Source organism: Hypomesus nipponensis, chromosome 18, assembly GCF_054491055.1.
Source record: "Hypomesus nipponensis isolate SF chromosome 18, ASM5449105v1, whole genome shotgun sequence".
Taxonomy (NCBI): domain Eukaryota; kingdom Metazoa; phylum Chordata; class Actinopteri; order Osmeriformes; family Osmeridae; genus Hypomesus; species Hypomesus nipponensis.
Window position 1 is genome coordinate 5740150 of NC_140378.1, and position 17086 is coordinate 5757235.

A 17086-nucleotide genomic window follows, 5' to 3' on the forward strand; every position below is an offset into this window, starting at 1 on the left:
ATGTTGACTAACATTTTATTGTTTTTCAAATATCACAAACCAGTCCAATTGCTGTTGCATTAACATGTTATTCCCATATGGAACGTAAATTACGATATTTTTAACAGAGGCAGTTTTTAAATGGTTTTCTGGCAACAGCAAAAAAGACCCAGGACAGAGCACATCCATGTTTCAGAGCAGTTTGATGACTCAGCCGGCATGATGGCGCTTCATCACATCTTCTCTTTCCTCTGGGCCTCTAAAACCAGCTTTGTGCATGTGTGTACGTGCATGTGTGTACGTGCATCTGTGTGTGTGTGTGTGTGTGTGCATAATGAGTAATGGGGAAGCCTACAGTAAGGCTGTGTACCTGGGAGGGACAGACACAAGAAACAGGAAGTAGCATCAGTCAGCAGCTGATGACAGCCTGTGTGAATAGCCTCCTTGGCCAGAGAGAGAGAGACAGAGAGAGAGAGAGACACACACAGAGAGAGACAGAAAGACAGAAAGAGAGAGAGAGAGACAGAGAGAAACAGAGAGAGACAGAGGGAGAGAGAGAGAGAGACAGAGAGAGAGACAGAGAGAGAGAGAGACAGAGAGAGAGAGACAGACAGAGAGAGAGACAGAGAGAGACATTACACTGAAGGATAGGAACGTACTCCCAGCAGACAGTGGGAGTCAGGGTGTAGGAGGGTTAGTTTCATTTAGAAGAACTGATAAGCGAAAGAGGAAACTTACCCTTCTGTGCTAATCCACTACCTCCTTGTTTTAAGACAACTCACAGAACCCCTGCAGCAAGCCTAGCAGTTACCCCTGCATACTCACTCCCAAGACTAGTCAGGTACAGTGACAGTAGCTTGATTACACAATACAGAAATACAGAACTATTGAAAGAGTGAAAGAAAAAACAATTAAATGATTAATGATATTTAAATATTCTCTCTTAGGCAGAGTATAAATAATAGGAGAAATTATGTTGCCTTAAATTGGAGTAAACTGAAAGGGAGACCAAAACCATATCAATGAATTAGGTATTTCATATTTTTATTTTTCAAATAATCAATTAGCCCAATCATAATTTGCATCATGCGGCAATCACAGTGTAAACTAATATGTAAGTTATAATCATTATGATTATACATTGATTATAACGAGGAAAACTGAGAGACTGGAATGTAATGATGAAAATGCAGAAAATCATTCATGATAGTATATAAATAAATAAATATTTCCAATCCAAAGAACACTATTTTTTTCCAAATGAACTTTCATGTGTGTGCGTGTCATGAGGTGTGGGTCTTCACCCACTTGTATGTTCCCTCGTAGCGGAACCCCGCCTTCCTCACCAGCTGGTCTGCCTCACACGGCCCCCGACTGACAGACACACAGGATCAGAGAGCAGACCACAACTAGGTGTTTAAGTGAGTCAACTCAGTCTCGGTTGGTCTTAAAAATAGAACATATTTATACACGATAATAATAATACTGAAACGGAAACAGTTTCTGCCAGACTACTACACCGATGGACCATAATTAGCTACGAGCCGTTCAGTTTTATGTGCACTCGCATCCAGTAACAGACCGTTATTTCACATTGTGATCGTTGAAAAGGCAGTGTTACCTTCCGTAGGTGTAAGGAATGGGGGGAGTCTTCTCTTCCTCGATGTGGTGGAGGAGGGGAGTGAAGATCCTCCAGGCCTCCATCAGCTCATCACTGGGGGGGGGGGGGGGGGGGGACATAAGACAAAAAAACATGGCTAAAGGAGTGTTGTCATTGTAACACCACACACGGCAGCCTGAACTGGTCACATCACTGGAACACTGACCTATCTTCTAAGCTCCTGCTAGTCAAATGACTAGAAAATACATTTGTTGACATACACCTTCTCATCATATTCCTATTCAACACTTCCATGTGGTGGAGAGACAGTCCAGCGCAGGCTTTAGGGGCCTGGTAAGACCCACCTCCTGACGAAGTGCATCTGACTCCCACAGAAGACGTCCAGGATGAGCCGCTCGTACGCGTCAGGGAGCTTCACATCCTGCAGAGGGAACGCACACAGATCCATCACCTCGTGTCTGAGGCGGCGACGAAGGGGATGAAATAACAGGACATCGTGTCGTTTCATCGTCGCCCCGTGAATCACCTCAGGGAGTCTGCATCACTGGGAACTACAGATCATTTCTGGATTTGGTTCTCACAGCCATTCTGTATGCATCCCGATGCACAACACACTGTGACATGAGATGCCTCAAGAACGTGTTTATGAGTGTGTATGTGGCGGATCGATTCCCCGCTGTGCCAAATGACGTTGTATCCTTGGGCAAGGCACTTCACCCTACTTGCCTCGGGGGAATGTCCCTGTACTTACTGTAAGTCGCTCTGGATAAGAAATGACTAAATGTAAATGTACAATGTGTCTGACTATGTGTCAGCGTGAATCTGAGTGTGTGTGTAAGTCTCAGAGGGTGTGCGTGCGTGTGTGTGCGTGTGTGTGCGTGTGTGCGTGTGTGTGTGTGTGTGTGTGTGTGTGTGTGTGTGTGAGACCTTGTATCTGCTCCTGTAGGTGAGGTCCAGCTCGGTCTCCTCGGGGCAGTATGCTCCGGGCTTCTTGGTCATCATCTTCAGGTAGATGGCCTCGTCCGGCTGCACCCGCACCACCAGCTCGTTCCTCTGGCAGTGCTCGGCGAAGATGTCCCCCGGCACGTCGGTGAACTGGAGGCGCACCTCCGCCTTGCGCTCGTTCAGAGCCTTGCCGCAGCGCAGGATGAAAGGGACACCTGAGGAGAGAGGAGGGAAGGATTTCTCAAAAACCTTGCTTTCATGTGAAAGCAAAGCGATAGGGCGAGCGGATGACAAAGGGAAGAGAGAGAGGGAGGGGGAGAGGGATGAGGAGAGCTGGGTCCATTCCCTCGGTGATAACCTAGGTATGTAAATAGAATCGACGAAAAGGTATCTTGGATAAATACGTCTGGGAAGTAGTCAAAGATGGCCGCCTTTACCGTCCCATCTCTCGTTCTGGACGTAAAGCACGGCGGTGGCGAAGGTGGGCGTGCAGGAGCCCTGGGGCACCGTGGGGTCGTCCAGGTAGCCCTGCCTGGCCTCTCCCACCCCCCCCGGGTCCCCGACATACTGACCCAGCACCACATCTGACAGACTCACTGGGGCAATGCACTTCAGTACCTTCACCTAGACACACACACACAGGAGGAACAGGATAGAAACACTTAGTCAGATGTAAGAATACTATAGTATACATTTAGTGTTGAACAGTATTGTATAGTAGTAGTTACTCCAGGGTATAGTGTACTCAAATTAAATACTAAAACTTATAAATTATGGGTTTAGCTGCAGTCATATGCACAAGGCACAGTTGTGTGTAGTACAGTAGTAGTACAGAGTAATTATGTACAGGTCAAGTGCCACTATGGGTTTCCATGACCAGTTGTTGTTTTCATTGTTGTTATTGTTGTTGTTGGCAAGCTAACCTTCTCGTCTCTCACGTCATCGGAGCTAGTGGAGACTGGCTTCTCCATGGCAACCAGGGAGAGAATCTGGAGGAGATGGTTCTGCATGACATCACTAAACAAGGAGCAGAGACCGTTACTGAAACAGTAGACAGAAACGGTGACCCGCTTCTACATCAACTTGCCCAATAACGCGCCCTCACCGGATTATACCAAAGTCGTCAAAGTAACCTCCCCTGCCCTGAGTGCCAAAGGGCTCCTTGAAGGTGAGCACCACACAGGCTACACTGTTCCTGTTCCAGATCGGCCCAAAGATTCTGTTCCCAAACCTGGCCGGCAAAGGAGGGCGGATGACTGGTTCATTCCACATAGAGACAGGGCGGATAGAAACATCTATTAACACCTTCATGGACGTCAGGCTTAGTACCTGAGAACCATCAGGTTCTGCACCATCTCCTTGCCCAAGTAGTGGTCTATCCGGTAGATCTGATCCTCTGTGAAGAGGGAGGAGAGATGGACAGAAAGCTCCTGGGAGCTCTGAAGGTCCCGTCCGAATGGCTTCTCCACTATCACCCTACTCCAGCCTCTACCACACGGACGGACACAAATGACGGTTTGTTACACCAGGCTGCTCAGAGGACGCCCATTGGGAAGTATATGAGTGCGCGTATGAGTGATTATATCCCTGGGTATGTACAGGTATATAAACGTGTGTGTGCTTGTGATGTGAGACTCTGAATGTGTGAGCCTGTGTGTGTGTGTGTTGGACTCTGACTTGTGGCTCATGCAGTGGGCCTGGATGTTCTTGCTGACATGATGGTAGACGCTGGGGGGCAGCGCCAGGTAGAAGAGGCGGTGGGCATCATGCCCCCCAGACAGGGAGGCCAAGTGGGCGTCGAGACGGGAGAAGGAGCCCCCGTCGTCATACCTGCCTGACAGGTAGGAGTTCCTGCTGAAGAACGCTGACAGAGCCTCGCTCTCCCCATCAGCCAACTGAGCCAGAGAGAATGACAGAGAGACAGAGAGAGAGAGATAGAGAGAGAGACAGAGAGAGAGAGACAGAGAGAGAAACAGAGAGAGAGAGAGACATAGACAGAGAGAGAGAGAGAGAGAGAGAGACAGAGACAGAGAGAGACAGAGAGAGAGAGAGAGAGAGACAGAGACAGAGAGAGACAGAGAGAGAGAGAGAGAGAGAGAGAGAGAGAGAGAGAGAGAGAGAGAGAGAGAGAGAGAGAGAGAGAGACAGAGACAGAGACAGAGACAGAGACAGAGACAGAGACGTGTATAGAGAGAGATATTATTATGTTGATTTTAGATTATAGGTTCAGTATATGTTTGGTGAGTGGTGACAAACAAACACACATGATGCTATTGGGGGTAGCACAGACTAACCAAATAGTCTTCACCCTATATGTGTGTGTGAGAGAGAGACATTTACAGCCATTCTTCCCAATCCCCCACCACACCACGTCCAACCGGGTGGGGTAATTACTCTAGAAGCAATGCTGTTTTGCTTCTGCAACAACCCTTAACAAAGTTGCGAGGGCAGACAAGGTGAGATCCTTAGTAATGCTAAACATGAGAGTGAGAGAGAAATAAAGAAAGGAGCTCTGTTCTGACCTTCATGTGTGGCAGACATGCAGTCTTGATGTCCTCCACTGTCAGGTGGGAGCGGGCAAAGCCCACAAAGTAGGTCTCTTTGGGGAGCAGTCCGTCTCTGAACAGCCACCTACAGAACAACACACACACACGACATGTCTGATCTCTCTAACCCCAACCCCTGCTGGGATCACCCAAATGATAACATAATGTAAGGTGTTCTGAAGCTTGTTGAATATTGAGTTTCAGTAATTTAGGATAGGAGAGTTGAGTCATAGAACTCACCATAATGTGGGATATATCTTCTTCTTGGCAAGATCACCCTGGTTAATCAGAGGACCAATAAATAAATAAAAAGAAAACAACACAAGTCAGTCTCAAAAGTCCAACCAGGGGTCAAATGTGCATGTTGACGGGTACAGCACACAAGATGATAAGTGTGGAAGAGTATACTGATTGACAATACTGACTGTCACTGATATAGATATAAAGCAGCAGTAACAGGCATGTCATGCCCCCCGAGCAACACTTATGAAACAAAATGTCTGTACGACATTGCAGCTTTAAAGAAGTTCAAGGGATTCTTGTCAACTCAACACGGTAGCAAGACCAAGAAACTCTATATGGGGGTGTAAGGAAAAATAAACAAGGAGACAAACTCATTCTGAGTTGCATAGCAATGTGTGATAAACCAAGACCAGTTAAATACAGGTGGATGTATTTGAGCAGGCTACTAAAGTTATCGCTTTCTGTCAGCACTTGATAAAAGAATGAGCAGATGCAGCACATTTCTGTCAACAATGCTTCCTCTCCCCTCTATCAGTCAGGCACACGCTTCTCTACACAATGCTTATCTATTGAATAGCTGTGGTTTGGGTCAACTATAGTTAACCTCTACAGTCCCCAAGCTCATTTATGCTCTGATTTAACCCAATGTTTGCATGTCAATCCCGATGATTCGCAACCATTTTTGAGTTCCCATACAGTTAGAAAACTGTGAAGCAGTTGCACTGTCAATCTAAATATCCGGCAGAAAACCTTGAACTGAATTCCAGGAAGGCATTGACCAAACACAATATTAGATTGAATGACGCTTGTAGAGGTCACTTACTGAGGCTCCTAAGATAATGAAGATGTGCGTCTCAGTTCCGTGGGACTGGTCATCTCCATACAACTCCTTCCTCAGCTGTCCAAACACCTCCGAGCGAGTGAGTGGCTCAGAACTCATTGTCTCTGTAGTCTCTCTCACCGTTTTGTTATGTTCACCGTTACCAGATTAGAGGGTTATGTTGAAATAGGAAATGTCATCATTGCATTGCAGAAATGTTAGGCAGGTATTTGCTGCCATCTGTTGTTGATAATAATATGCAGTCACTCCACACACTGAATGACAGCTACAGAAGTTGGAAAGTTCACATTCCTATGGTTTTGAAAACATTTGTCACCGAATGTTTGCTCCGTTCTCGAGAAAATCCACAAATAATTTTGTGTCACTTTAAAAGGAAGTGCTTTCAAGTCGCCAACCACTTACATTTAATTATTTTTGCGCAAATTCTGTTGCAATTCTGTTGCCAAACATTAACAAGACTTCTTCAAATGTTTATTCTGAATGCAAGGAGTCTAGATGTTAGTCAAGGACCTCATGATCTGAAATACTTTAAAAGTTAACAATCGTTAATCCACCTCACAGCTATAGTTGTTAGACTTTCAACTTGAGTTGATATTGAAACATGGTCGGGCTGTTACGTTGAGTAACAGCCCGCTCTGGGCTCTGCAAACTTCCCAAGCAATTTGTATGTTTTGAATATGCAAAAAAAGAGCAGTCCTCATGAAGGAAAACACCAGACCTAATTTGCTGGCTACTTGGTTGTTTGTAGACATTACAGACATAGACATTAACATTTCATATGTGGAATATATTTCAGAAAATATAAGTCTATTAAAATAAAACTGCCAAATGACAACGGCATTTTAATTTTCTTGACATTTCCTTTTGGCAAGACATGACGGATATTTGTACCATCACAGCAACAAATTACAAATTTGTCAGCATTTATTCACTGACAATATAAATTAACACAAAAGCTGGAGTGTAAAATGGTTTTTGCTTGAGGTCCGACGTCCGGTTTCACAGACAGACTGAGCCCAATTCAATAGACTCATATAGTATGTCAGTGAATATTCTTCATCAAAAGGGTCTCTCTGTACTAGACTAGCACCAACATGTGTCTGAGGAACCCTAGATTTATCTAGAACACCCCCCTTGCCCTGTAGTGGCCACTGCCCTCTCCAATGTTCACGCTTTTTGGCTAGAGAAGCGTCCCGTCACATTCAAATGCCACTCCTGAGATTTTACATTCATATATGTATAATAAGAAACCAGAGCTTCTCCTGTCGATAGGTCCTTTGCCTTTTTAGTACATAGCAACACTTCCGTGTTCCAGAGTCCGCCGAGGCCAGAGTCCATTGAGGCCAGGTTGTACCAAGCCCCTGTCCTGCGTACTATGCAGGGTGGGGCTTCCTGTTTGGCCAGCTCTGGTGAGGTGGGCGGTGGGGGAGGGGGAGGGGAGAGAGAAGGAGGAGAGAGACATTCAGCCATGGGTCTAAAGGTAGGGTCAACTGAAGGTCCAGTGCTGGTTGAGGTCAGCAGCGACACAGGTGTCCATGATTAGTTGGCCTCCTTTCAGGTTCAAACACTGCCCACTGGAGGGGTTCTTGAGGAGCTGTTCCTAAAAAGGAGACAGAAAACATATCAGAATAACAAAGAAACTCTGGTTATCCCATTGTGTGGGTGTGTGTGTGTGTTTTGGTTTTGGGGTGTTGTACCTCTGTGATCACCCACTCTTGGGGCGGAGCCACGACTGTGCCCAGGCGGTTCAGCTGGCACGCCTCTATCTTCAGCGGCTGGGGATGTGGCATGGCGTGGAGGCAGAGCTGCTTCCCAATGTTGTGGCGCAGCTCCAGATGGGAAGTGTACTCAAAGTACTGAGGGAAAAGGAGGGAGGAAGGACAGATTGGTATTGCTCTTTGCTCAATGAACACACATTCTCTTAACCCTCAACCTGTCTGATGAGCGACCGGTTTATTTCCGAAGGTAGCCAGCCATCACCTTTCAGGATGTTATGATGTTAAGTGTGTGTGAGTGGGGTTGGCGTTACCGTACCTGGTTGCCACCCATGTTGTGACACGTGTACATGATGACCGGGTTCCCGCCATTGTTGTTGTTTTCGCCCACATCCAGACATCTCTGATCGCCTGAGTTCCTAATCTGTGGGAACACACGCACACAGGTAAAAACATTGTACGATACCAACACAGGGGAACGCACACACACACACGTCATTGTCATAATTAGTCCCACAGAGGAAAGTGTAACCAGGTGACTTACTGCTCCAAACTTGGTGGGGGAAAGGTCTGGAACAAAGGCCTCTGGGTAGATGGTATTCATGTACCATGTGAAGTTCTTGCACTGCAGCCTCTCCCGTAGGTTGACACGTTCAGAGATGTCCCCGTACCTGTTCTGTGGGATAGAGAGAGGAAGAGAGTAAGGACCTGGTGTCTTCCTCCACTCCTCCATCCAGTCTGAACGGCTAATGAGGTCTCGAGGTCCCCCCCCCCCTCCCCCTCCTGCCCTCTCTATCTCTTATCTCCCTCCCCCCCCCTCCATCTCTCACCCCCCCCCCCATCTCTCACCCCTCCCTCCATCTCCCCCCCCCCCTCCATCTCTCACCCCCCCTCCCATCTCTCTCACCCCCCCTCCATCTCTCACCCCCCCCTCTATCTCTCACCCCCCCCCTCCATCACTCACCCCCCCCTCCATCACTCACCCCCCCCTCCATCTCTCACCCCCCCCCTCCATCACTCACCCCCCCCCTCCATCACTCACCCCCCCCTCCATCTCTCACCCCCCCCCCCCCATCTCTCACCCCCCCCCCCCACCCCATCTCTCAACCCCCCCCCCCCCCATCTCTCACCCCCCCCCCCCCCATCTCTCACCCCCCCCTCCATCTCACCCCCCCCCCCTCCATCACCCACCACCCCACCCCCCTCCATCTCTCACCTCGCTGGCCATGTTGGCCGCATTCTTGTTGCGGCGATAAAATATCTGCTTGTAGTCGTCCATCCAGACCTCGGCCAGGCGCACCTGGTTGCGTGTGATGACTTCTGTGCCCTTGGGGAAGGTGTGGGGGCTCTTGGTCCTGAACACGTGGCCCACCACAGAGCAGGGGATGATCTCCAGCTGCCCTCCGCACTGCCACACCTGCCCATCACCACACACATTGGTGGAATCGGTCACTATCATTTATATGTACAGCATATATCATTTATCTAAATGGTGCATGTAGAAAGTAGAGCAGAAGATCAAGGATCAGAAGTGCATTGTTCGACAGTAGTTTGGTGGTCTGACTCAAGTAACAGTTTATCCCTTACCCCCTCCCAAAGACATCAGGTCATTTCTATATGGCGGTGTTCATTTGTTTGGGTGGTAACAACAATGAACCGTTGACTTGTACGTCACAAGAACTTTGTAAAAGCATCTTACCTACAGGAATAACCTATTCATTTGAGCAAGTGGTTTAAAATGGTTCACGCAATGCACAAAAAAAGACATGACACTTACCCTGAAGGACATCTCCACATTCTCCCCACCCCAGATCTCCATCTTGTCATCATAGGTACCGATGTGCTCAAAGTATTTCTTGGAGATGGAGAACAGACCGCCGGCAAAGGTTGGAGTTCTGACAAAACAAACATGGATGAATCGTCACAACAGTCCCGTGTGGCCCCGCCCTGCTCAAACAACATCAACACCACCACCTCCCACATATTTGGCCGATCTCTTCAGTAGGAAGGTGTCCCCCGCGTGGTTCTTACTTGACGGGGTACGTCTCGTCCTTGCGCCTCTGTCTCTCGTGCTCCGGGATGGCCTCCCAGCCGAACGTCAGGCTCCAGTCGAAGTTGCCGCGGTTGCGGGCGCGGCCGGTGGGCTGGGGCTTGTTGAACTGGAAGTTGTTGAGGTCGATGGTGGTGATCTCGGGGCTCACCACGGCGGTGGGCTCCTCCACGATCCTCGCCAGCAGGGGCTCCAGCCAGCCGTGGAAACACTCACCTGGGGGAGGTGGGGTGTTACGATGTTCAGCACATCAGCATGTCAGTAGAGTAGGCATCTCAAGGGAATATACAGGTCGTACAAGATGGGCCTTCTCGACAGCAAAATGGAACACGTCGACAGGCCGACCTGGTGAGCAGGTTGTACCAGCAGGAGTTACAAATTCCTGAACGCTTTTCTTGGCCGAGCCCCGTGTTACCGGTCTAACCAGGTGTGGTATTTGACAGGGACGAGCCTGTGGGGCCTCTACTCACAGTGGGCGTCCAGGAAGGTGAGCACCTCCCCTGTAGCCACGCTGGCCCCCAGCAGCCTCGCCGTGATCAGGCCCTTCCTCTCCGCCTGGCGCATCACGCGGACGATCTTCAGCGGACGCACGTACTCATCCAGCTGGGTCTTGAGGTGCTCTGGATGAGGGAGGAGGACAAACACACACACACACACGCTGTTAGAGAGAAGAGACTGGTCAGCATTGGTAGAGGGTCAAAGAACAGCGCTGCTACACTGACTGTTACCCAGAAGGGTCCGGACATTTATTTAATATGCTTAGTTCATGTACGTAAACTGACTCTTCTAGGCAGACAAGTGACAGTTCCTCTGTTGCCCTCATGCTACCCCGGTGTGAAAAGGTTTTCTCCCTTTAACTATGAGCCACTAATCATTCAAAGTTTACAGTCAAAAACAGACTGAAACTACCAGGCCACAAGAGGTTCTAAGATCAAAAGATAGTTACCGTACATCCTTTTGTTGGCCAATTTAAAACATAACTTCCGCTTACAGTTCCGCCTACATCTGAGGTGAGACTGAAAGGGCCGAGGAAGACTGCACAGGCTGAGCATGTCTGTTCCAAACCCACTGACACCTCAACAATCAAGAATCAAACAATTGAGGTCAAAACAGAAACATTGTGCTAAATAAAGTCTAAAGAACACGAACTGCATGGGTTGTTGGTCCATGACGTCTTACGGCTCGTGTGATGACAGATTCATGTAGGCCTGTAAAAATCCACTGTGCTTTCTTAGCGTTTTCTCTAAACTGATATGGAATCATTAGGATGGATGTTATGCAAACATTTCCCAGAACGCTGGAAAGGTGGGACTTTGTTTCAGATATTTCTACAAAACAACTGCAAACTGCATGGAAAACAAAGACCCACACCACTCTGTAGCGCGTAGGAGTGAAATATTCATTTCATGCAACAAACCAAAACCAACATATATTTACTTTGAAGAGCTTTTCTAGTGCAGATTACTGAAACAGAAACATAGTTCTACATCCTTTCTTTTGCAATCTGACCTTTAATGACAGAATGTTACATACATTTCAATTTGGCGCAGCATTAGAGCTTTGAACTACACAAGATTGTTTGATCTTTATAAAAACCTGTCCCCTCTTGAGCCAGTCTTCACAGAAACACTGTGTACAGTGTGAACAGTGGACACAAACAAGGAAGTGCAAAGTCTCTGTGGTAGAAGCTAAGGTGTTGTCAAACACCATTGATGTCAACAGTGTGACACTGTTGACAAACGCTCGCAAAATTACAAGTATTGTCCTCTTGGACATGCAAATAATCAGGAAATCAGGAAATGTGGGGTGGTGTGACAATATGTAACTATGCAGCGACTGAGACAACCGGAACTCACAAGGCTGAGATGGAAGTGGCCGACGTACAGATGATCAACTGTGCCGAGGTGCAGTGCCATGGTCTTTGGATACCAGTCACTTCTACCCAGCACTGCATTGGGATATTTAAGCGGCATGGTCTAAAATAATCAGGGTCTACTATCAGCGACCCGTCCAGAGCTTTGCTCTGGTTAATTACGAACGTTGTCGAATGAAAGAATCCTCTTCTGATCCAAGGTAGAGTACAGTACAGATATAGTAGACATAAGTGACAACCTTTCATGTGTCGCAAGCAAATGGAACATTTAAGACAATGGAATTTTTCTCCATTAATAAATATACTTGATTGATTCAAATTCAAATCGTGGTTTTGGAATGAAATGACGCCGTGCAAAAAGAAGTCACTGATAAAGAGGCCGGTTGGGAGGAGTAGTAACCGTGCTATAATGTCCGGCTCCTCCTCCCGACCACACCCAGAATGTTCCACGTCTACTTCGTGGCACGTTTGCGGAATCTATGCAAACACACCTTAGGCACACCAATCTACTGCACATCAAGTGCATAGGAGCGCCACACATTGGACAGCTGCATTAGACGAGAGCAGGAGCAACTGTGCCCGGTGCGTTAGAGGAGAGCGGGTGACACTGTGCCCGGTGCGTTAGAGGAGAGCGGGTGACACTGTGCCCGGTGCGTTAGAGGAGAGCGGGTGACACTGTGCCCGGTGCGTTAGAGGAGAGCGGGTGACACTGTGCCCGGTGCGTTAGAGGAGAGCGGGTGACACTGTGCCCGGTGCGTTAGAGGAGAGCGGGTGACACTGTGCCCGGTGCATTAGAGGAGAGCAGGTGACACTGTGCCCGGTGCATTAGAGGAGAGCGGGTGACACTGTGCCCGGTGCGTGTCCAGTCTTTTTACCTGCGGTGCTGGCATCGTCCACCATGATGATCTCGGTGAGCAGGGAGGCGGGGGAAGTGTGGAGGACGCTGTACACAGTCCGCAGCAGCGTGGACCAGGCCTCGTTGTGGAACACGATCACCACGCTGGTGGTGGGCAGGGGAGGGCAGCGGCGGTATTTCCGCTCCACGCACCTGGCAACGGTTCAAACACTTTAATTAGACGTGCGAAGGGAAATCGGTCAATCATCAGAAAGTCAATAAGAAATACTGCTCTCCCAACCCCAAGTCAAATTCAATAAGCAACGCTGCTGTCGTAGCTGCTGTTTGTGTAGCTCTGGCACGCTGTTTGCTTTCTGAGACGGAAGGTAGAGTTAAGAACAGCCTTTAGCATACATGTGTGGACCCACCTGCTGACTGAAGTACTGCTTCAAAGCTTGTGTCACTTGAACAGATAACTTATCAATGGTTCAAAGTGTCGATAGTAGATATCAAATTGGCATTAGCAATTGTTGTCACTTGAGGTAAACTAACACCTTCCATCAACTATCACAACAACAGCCTTTCTTACTCTGGTGGCCTGGTGTCGTCCCCGAGGCCTCGGTGAAGAGAGATGCGGTCACTGGCAAACTGGTTGAAGCAGTTCCTGGTCATGCCGTCCTCCTTCTCCTTGTCCTCCTCTGGTGTCATCGTGTCCTGCTGAAAAGCCCTGCCCCCTTCCCCCTGGCTCTGGGGGTCCTGTGGGGGTCTCTCCAGAGCCGCACGCAGCTCTGCCTGGGTGTAGAAGCCCGAGGGGCAGTGGTGGTCCTCGGTGGGCTGGGCCTCTTCAGACGGGGCCTGGGGGGCACCGATCTGGAAGCCCAGGTTGTTGACGGCCCCGCGGACCATGACCAGCACCCTCTCCTTCTTCTGGACCAGCTCCTGGAACCAGGGGTCCTGGGGGGGCCCCGAACTCACGTCCCTCTGGAGGACCACCAGGACCACCATGAACACGGTGCCCCCCATGAGGACCAACTTCAGGGGGGACATGCGCCGTCGCAGGAACAGACGCATGGCTGAGAATGTTCAGCCGACTCAACCCTGTTGGAGAACAAATGGATAAGAACTCACTGCCACAATCAGAGAGTTTGGCAGATGGATGTGTAACAAAACGTGTCCCACTGTACAGTCCGGGTGTTTAAAGCAGGTATCATAGCAGCCAGTCATCTACCCTGCTTGCTCCTCCCACTCTTTGTCCACAGAGAACAGCCCCACTAGAATAGCCATACACCACACACACACACACACACACACAAAGGAAAGCATGAACAAACAAAGCACGGCCGTCCTTAAACACCTGGCTCCACCTGCACCTCCCTCCTGGAAGGTGCACGTGGCAACAGGTGGCTCTGCTCTGGTCCCTGTCGCTCCTGTTCCCACACCAACTCATGAATGACACATGACCTTATATTAACACCTTACACACCACCTCACTTTCTCTCTCTTTCCTAATCTCTCTCCCCAAACACACACTTTGTTTCAAGTAAATAAGGCACAGAAGACCGAACAATTCCTGCTTAACCAACCAATTATTATCTTTACTTCCTGGTTTTTGAAAGGGCATTTTCTTCACCATAAGGACAAACTCAGGTGATAACTGCTTAGAGATTCACTCTTACTTGGTCATCATTTATTCAAAATAGTATTCTAGTCTCCTCAAGTCTTCCTACTTCATAATTGATTCAAGACACACTTGTGTGATCCTATTCGGCAGCCATTTGAAACGAAGCACATTCTCCAGACTCGGGTGACATCTCCACTCAACAGTAACAACCAGTTTGTCTTCTTTGGTAGAGAAACAATGCATAAGGATGGGATGCAACAGAGAGAGAGAGTGAGAGAGCGAGAGAAAGTGTGAGAGAGGAATGCACAGGGACAGAAAGGGGTGCAAGAAAGGTGTGTCAAGTTAAAAAGTGTGTAAAATTAGACAAACGTCTGACCGCCTCTAATAAAAAAAGGTAGTAAATAAATAAATAAATTGCTAGACTGCATGAAAGTACACAAATACTTCACCTATTAAAATTAGGAATGTCATATAATTTGTGTTTTAGTAATGGCTGACAATGTCTACATACTACATACCGGGAAGGTAGTGAGATGAGATGGGTGAAGGCCACCCACAAACTGCTCAATGACTGTTGACCAAACCCGAAATCATTCTTATCTGATTAGAAAGTTACTAAATTATATCCGAGTTTCTCATTCTTCTCTCAGGTACATTCTTAATTCTCATAACAATTCTCAAATATTTTAATAAAAGAAGCCTCAGATAAAACCGACAGGTTCATTTTTACCGAGGCTTAGATCTATCCGTTGTTATCAGATTATGCCATAGAGAAACAGGAAATTGTTTGACTTAAACATCAGGAAGTATTAGCGACATGCTTTTACTGTAGCTACATGAGTACAATTTTCACAATTTATACCCCACAAGTTTAATATTAAGTTCTCAAATGGTGTGAAATAAATTGTCTTGTAACATTTGATTTAGCCCTGTTTTCGCAAACAAACTCGCAACAGTCAATCGTAGCCCGTAAGAATAAGTACCATCAATATAATAATAATAAATAATAATAATAGAATGTTAGCCTACATTACTTACAATCAGTTAAATTATATGTTGACGAATAGTCCATTCAAAATCGATAGGGTTTCATCATGACTGTGCCTGACTTACCTGTTCCGTAAACAAATGTACGGAGTTTTCTGTCCGCTGAGTAACTTGCGATGTCGTTAATTTTGTTGTTTCAATATGCACAAGGAGTGGACGTTAATATTCTTGAAATATTAAGTTAACTCTGAATAAAATAGAATGACCGTCGCATCCCGGCTTTCCTTTGAACGCAACAGGTGCCATCCGCTGAAATGATTAACTGGAGTCTGCTGGGTCCTAAAGAGAATAGTTTACCCTCCACGGGCAGTAGTCCATGTCTACCTTGCCTTTTCATACCTCACCTGGTTTATTTGGAAAATGTTATGTAACTGTTTAAACATATCCTGTAATCTACCCTATTGAAATGACTGAGCTAATCCCAAATACTTTGTTTAAATCTGTATGACAAATACATAATACATCTTAATTAATGATCAGCATAGAGTGCGGTAAGTTAACATGGCCATTACCTCAACAAAAATACATTATTAATGTTAACGCAATTAAATACAATCTCCGTTGTCGCTGCCTTGAAACAAGAGCCTGATTTATTCAGAAACTGAGAAGTGTGCGTTAAAAGAGAAGCTATCCGCTCTCTCCGGTTACTTCATATGGAGAAATTTTGATTGCAGGCTGTTGATTGACATAAAATCTGCAAGGAAAATTTGTAATTCCATTAAAAAAGATATGTTAAGTACAGAAAAATGACCCACTACCCATGGTGACAATAAATTGAAATCTATCTGTGCCATCCGTCCCATGAAATGTGGTCGTCCACTGCCCTCCAGTGGTTCTTCACAATATAAAATAAAGAATATATTACAATATTTATAAAATATTTACTTTTTTTAAATAAAATAAAAAACCAAAGATTTTATTATTTCATCTATGATGACTTACTAAACCATAATATTTGCTTTAAATATGTGTACATAAGTGAAATTAAACTGTCGACACAACAATAACCCAGCAAAGATCCAAAAGCAGGCTCTGACATTTCAATTGAAATGTAAATAGCCAGAAGAGGAAGGAGGGAGAGTGGATGTGAGGGTTAGCAGGAGAGAGAGGGAGAGAGCCAGTGTTTGGAATAACAGCATTAAGGTGGTTTTATCCACTACTGGCCTTGAAGTCTGTGTTTATGCTAAAGGAAGAGCAAGCCTGTCTGTCTATGGGGTCATTGAAGCCGATGGAGGTTAGGAGTGTATGTTGTGAAGGTATTTTTGTGTGTATGTGTGTGTGTGTGTACAGAGTTAAGTGATCTGATCACCTGATTTGATTCTAGAATATGTGGAGTGTTGACACAATTCTAAGTAACATCTCAGTTCATAATTCATGCACAGTATCTAACCTTCTAATCCAATTTCAAATAACTGGTCGGAGTGAGCATGGTCAGCTGGTCAGCTGGTCAGAGTGAGCGTGGTCAGCTGGTCAGCTGGTCAGAGTGAGCGTGGTCGGAGTGAGCATGGTCAGCTGGTCGGAGTGAGCGTGGTCAGCTGGTCAGCTGGTCGGAGTGAGCGTGGTCAGCTGGTCAGAGTGAGCGTGGTCAGCTGGTCAGCTGGTCGGAGTGAGCGTGGTCAGCTGGTCGGAGTGAGCGTGGTCAGCTGGTCAGAGTGAGCATGGTCAGCTGGTCAGCTGGTCAGAGTGAGCGTGGTCAGCTGGTCAGCTGGTCAGAGTGAGCGTGGTCGGAGTGAGCATGGTCAGCTGGTCGGAGTGAGCGTGGTCAGCTGG

At 47.1% G+C, this 17086-nt stretch overlaps 2 protein-coding genes across 4 annotated transcripts; both read right to left on the reverse strand.

The window, feature by feature from the left end:
- Window position 1: 1 nt before the first annotated feature.
- LOC146251698 (glucose-6-phosphate 1-dehydrogenase-like) lies at window positions 2–6307 on the reverse strand. 3 transcript variants are annotated; one of them, XM_084679907.1, is made up of 13 exons: window positions 6158–6307; window positions 5332–5369; window positions 5068–5176; window positions 4223–4440; window positions 3875–4033; window positions 3651–3776; window positions 3469–3562; window positions 2983–3169; window positions 2528–2760; window positions 1945–2021; window positions 1601–1693; window positions 1288–1353; window positions 2–349 (listed from the first exon to the last, which is right to left on the reverse strand). In XM_084679907.1, exons 1-13 carry the CDS (start codon window positions 6272–6274, stop codon window positions 331–333), a joined length of 1536 nt encoding a protein of 511 aa, XP_084536033.1. In that variant the 5' UTR covers window positions 6275–6307; the 3' UTR covers window positions 2–330. The 3 variants fall into 3 exon arrangements, with proteins under 3 accessions (XP_084536033.1, XP_084536035.1, XP_084536032.1); XM_084679909.1 differs by lacking the exon at window positions 2–349 and adding an exon at window positions 356–863; XM_084679906.1 differs by lacking the exon at window positions 2–349 and having other exon boundaries at window positions 1028–1353.
- Window positions 6308–6985: 678 nt separating this feature from the next.
- Window positions 6986–15415, reverse strand: galnt6 (UDP-N-acetyl-alpha-D-galactosamine:polypeptide N-acetylgalactosaminyltransferase 6 (GalNAc-T6)). Its single transcript, XM_084680140.1, has 11 exons — window positions 15383–15415; window positions 13238–13721; window positions 12689–12861; window positions 10411–10560; window positions 9922–10156; window positions 9668–9785; window positions 9107–9307; window positions 8435–8566; window positions 8210–8314; window positions 7873–8031; window positions 6986–7775 (listed from the first exon to the last, which is right to left on the reverse strand). Exons 2-11 carry the CDS (start codon window positions 13717–13719, stop codon window positions 7662–7664), a joined length of 1869 nt encoding a protein of 622 aa, XP_084536266.1. The 5' UTR covers window positions 13720–13721; window positions 15383–15415; the 3' UTR covers window positions 6986–7661.
- Between the last annotated feature and the right edge of the window lie 1671 nt (window positions 15416–17086).

What these genes read in the sequence shown, in the direction of transcription:
- LOC146251698 (XM_084679909.1), bottom strand. Translation starts at nt 6,274, where the DNA reads ATGAGTTCTGAGCCACTCACTCGCTCGGAGGTGTTTGGACAGCTGAGG. An exon ending in CATGTCTGCCACACATGAAG is followed by an intron (nt 4,441 to 5,067) that starts GTCAGAACAGAG and finishes TCTCTGGCTCAG; the next exon opens with TTGGCTGATGGGGAGAGCGA. An exon ending in CAGATGCACTTCGTCAGGAG is followed by an intron (nt 1,694 to 1,944) that starts GTGGGTCTTACC and finishes CCCCCCCCCCAG; the next exon opens with TGATGAGCTGATGGAGGCCT.
- galnt6 (XM_084680140.1), bottom strand. Translation starts at nt 13,719, where the DNA reads ATGCGTCTGTTCCTGCGACGGCGCATGTCCCCCCTGAAGTTGGTCCTC. An exon ending in CACCTTCCTGGACGCCCACT is followed by an intron (nt 10,157 to 10,410) that starts GTGAGTAGAGGC and finishes CACCTCCCCCAG; the next exon opens with GTGAGTGTTTCCACGGCTGG. An exon ending in AAGAGTGGGTGATCACAGAG is followed by an intron (nt 7,776 to 7,872) that starts GTACAACACCCC and finishes TCTCCTTTTTAG; the next exon opens with GAACAGCTCCTCAAGAACCC.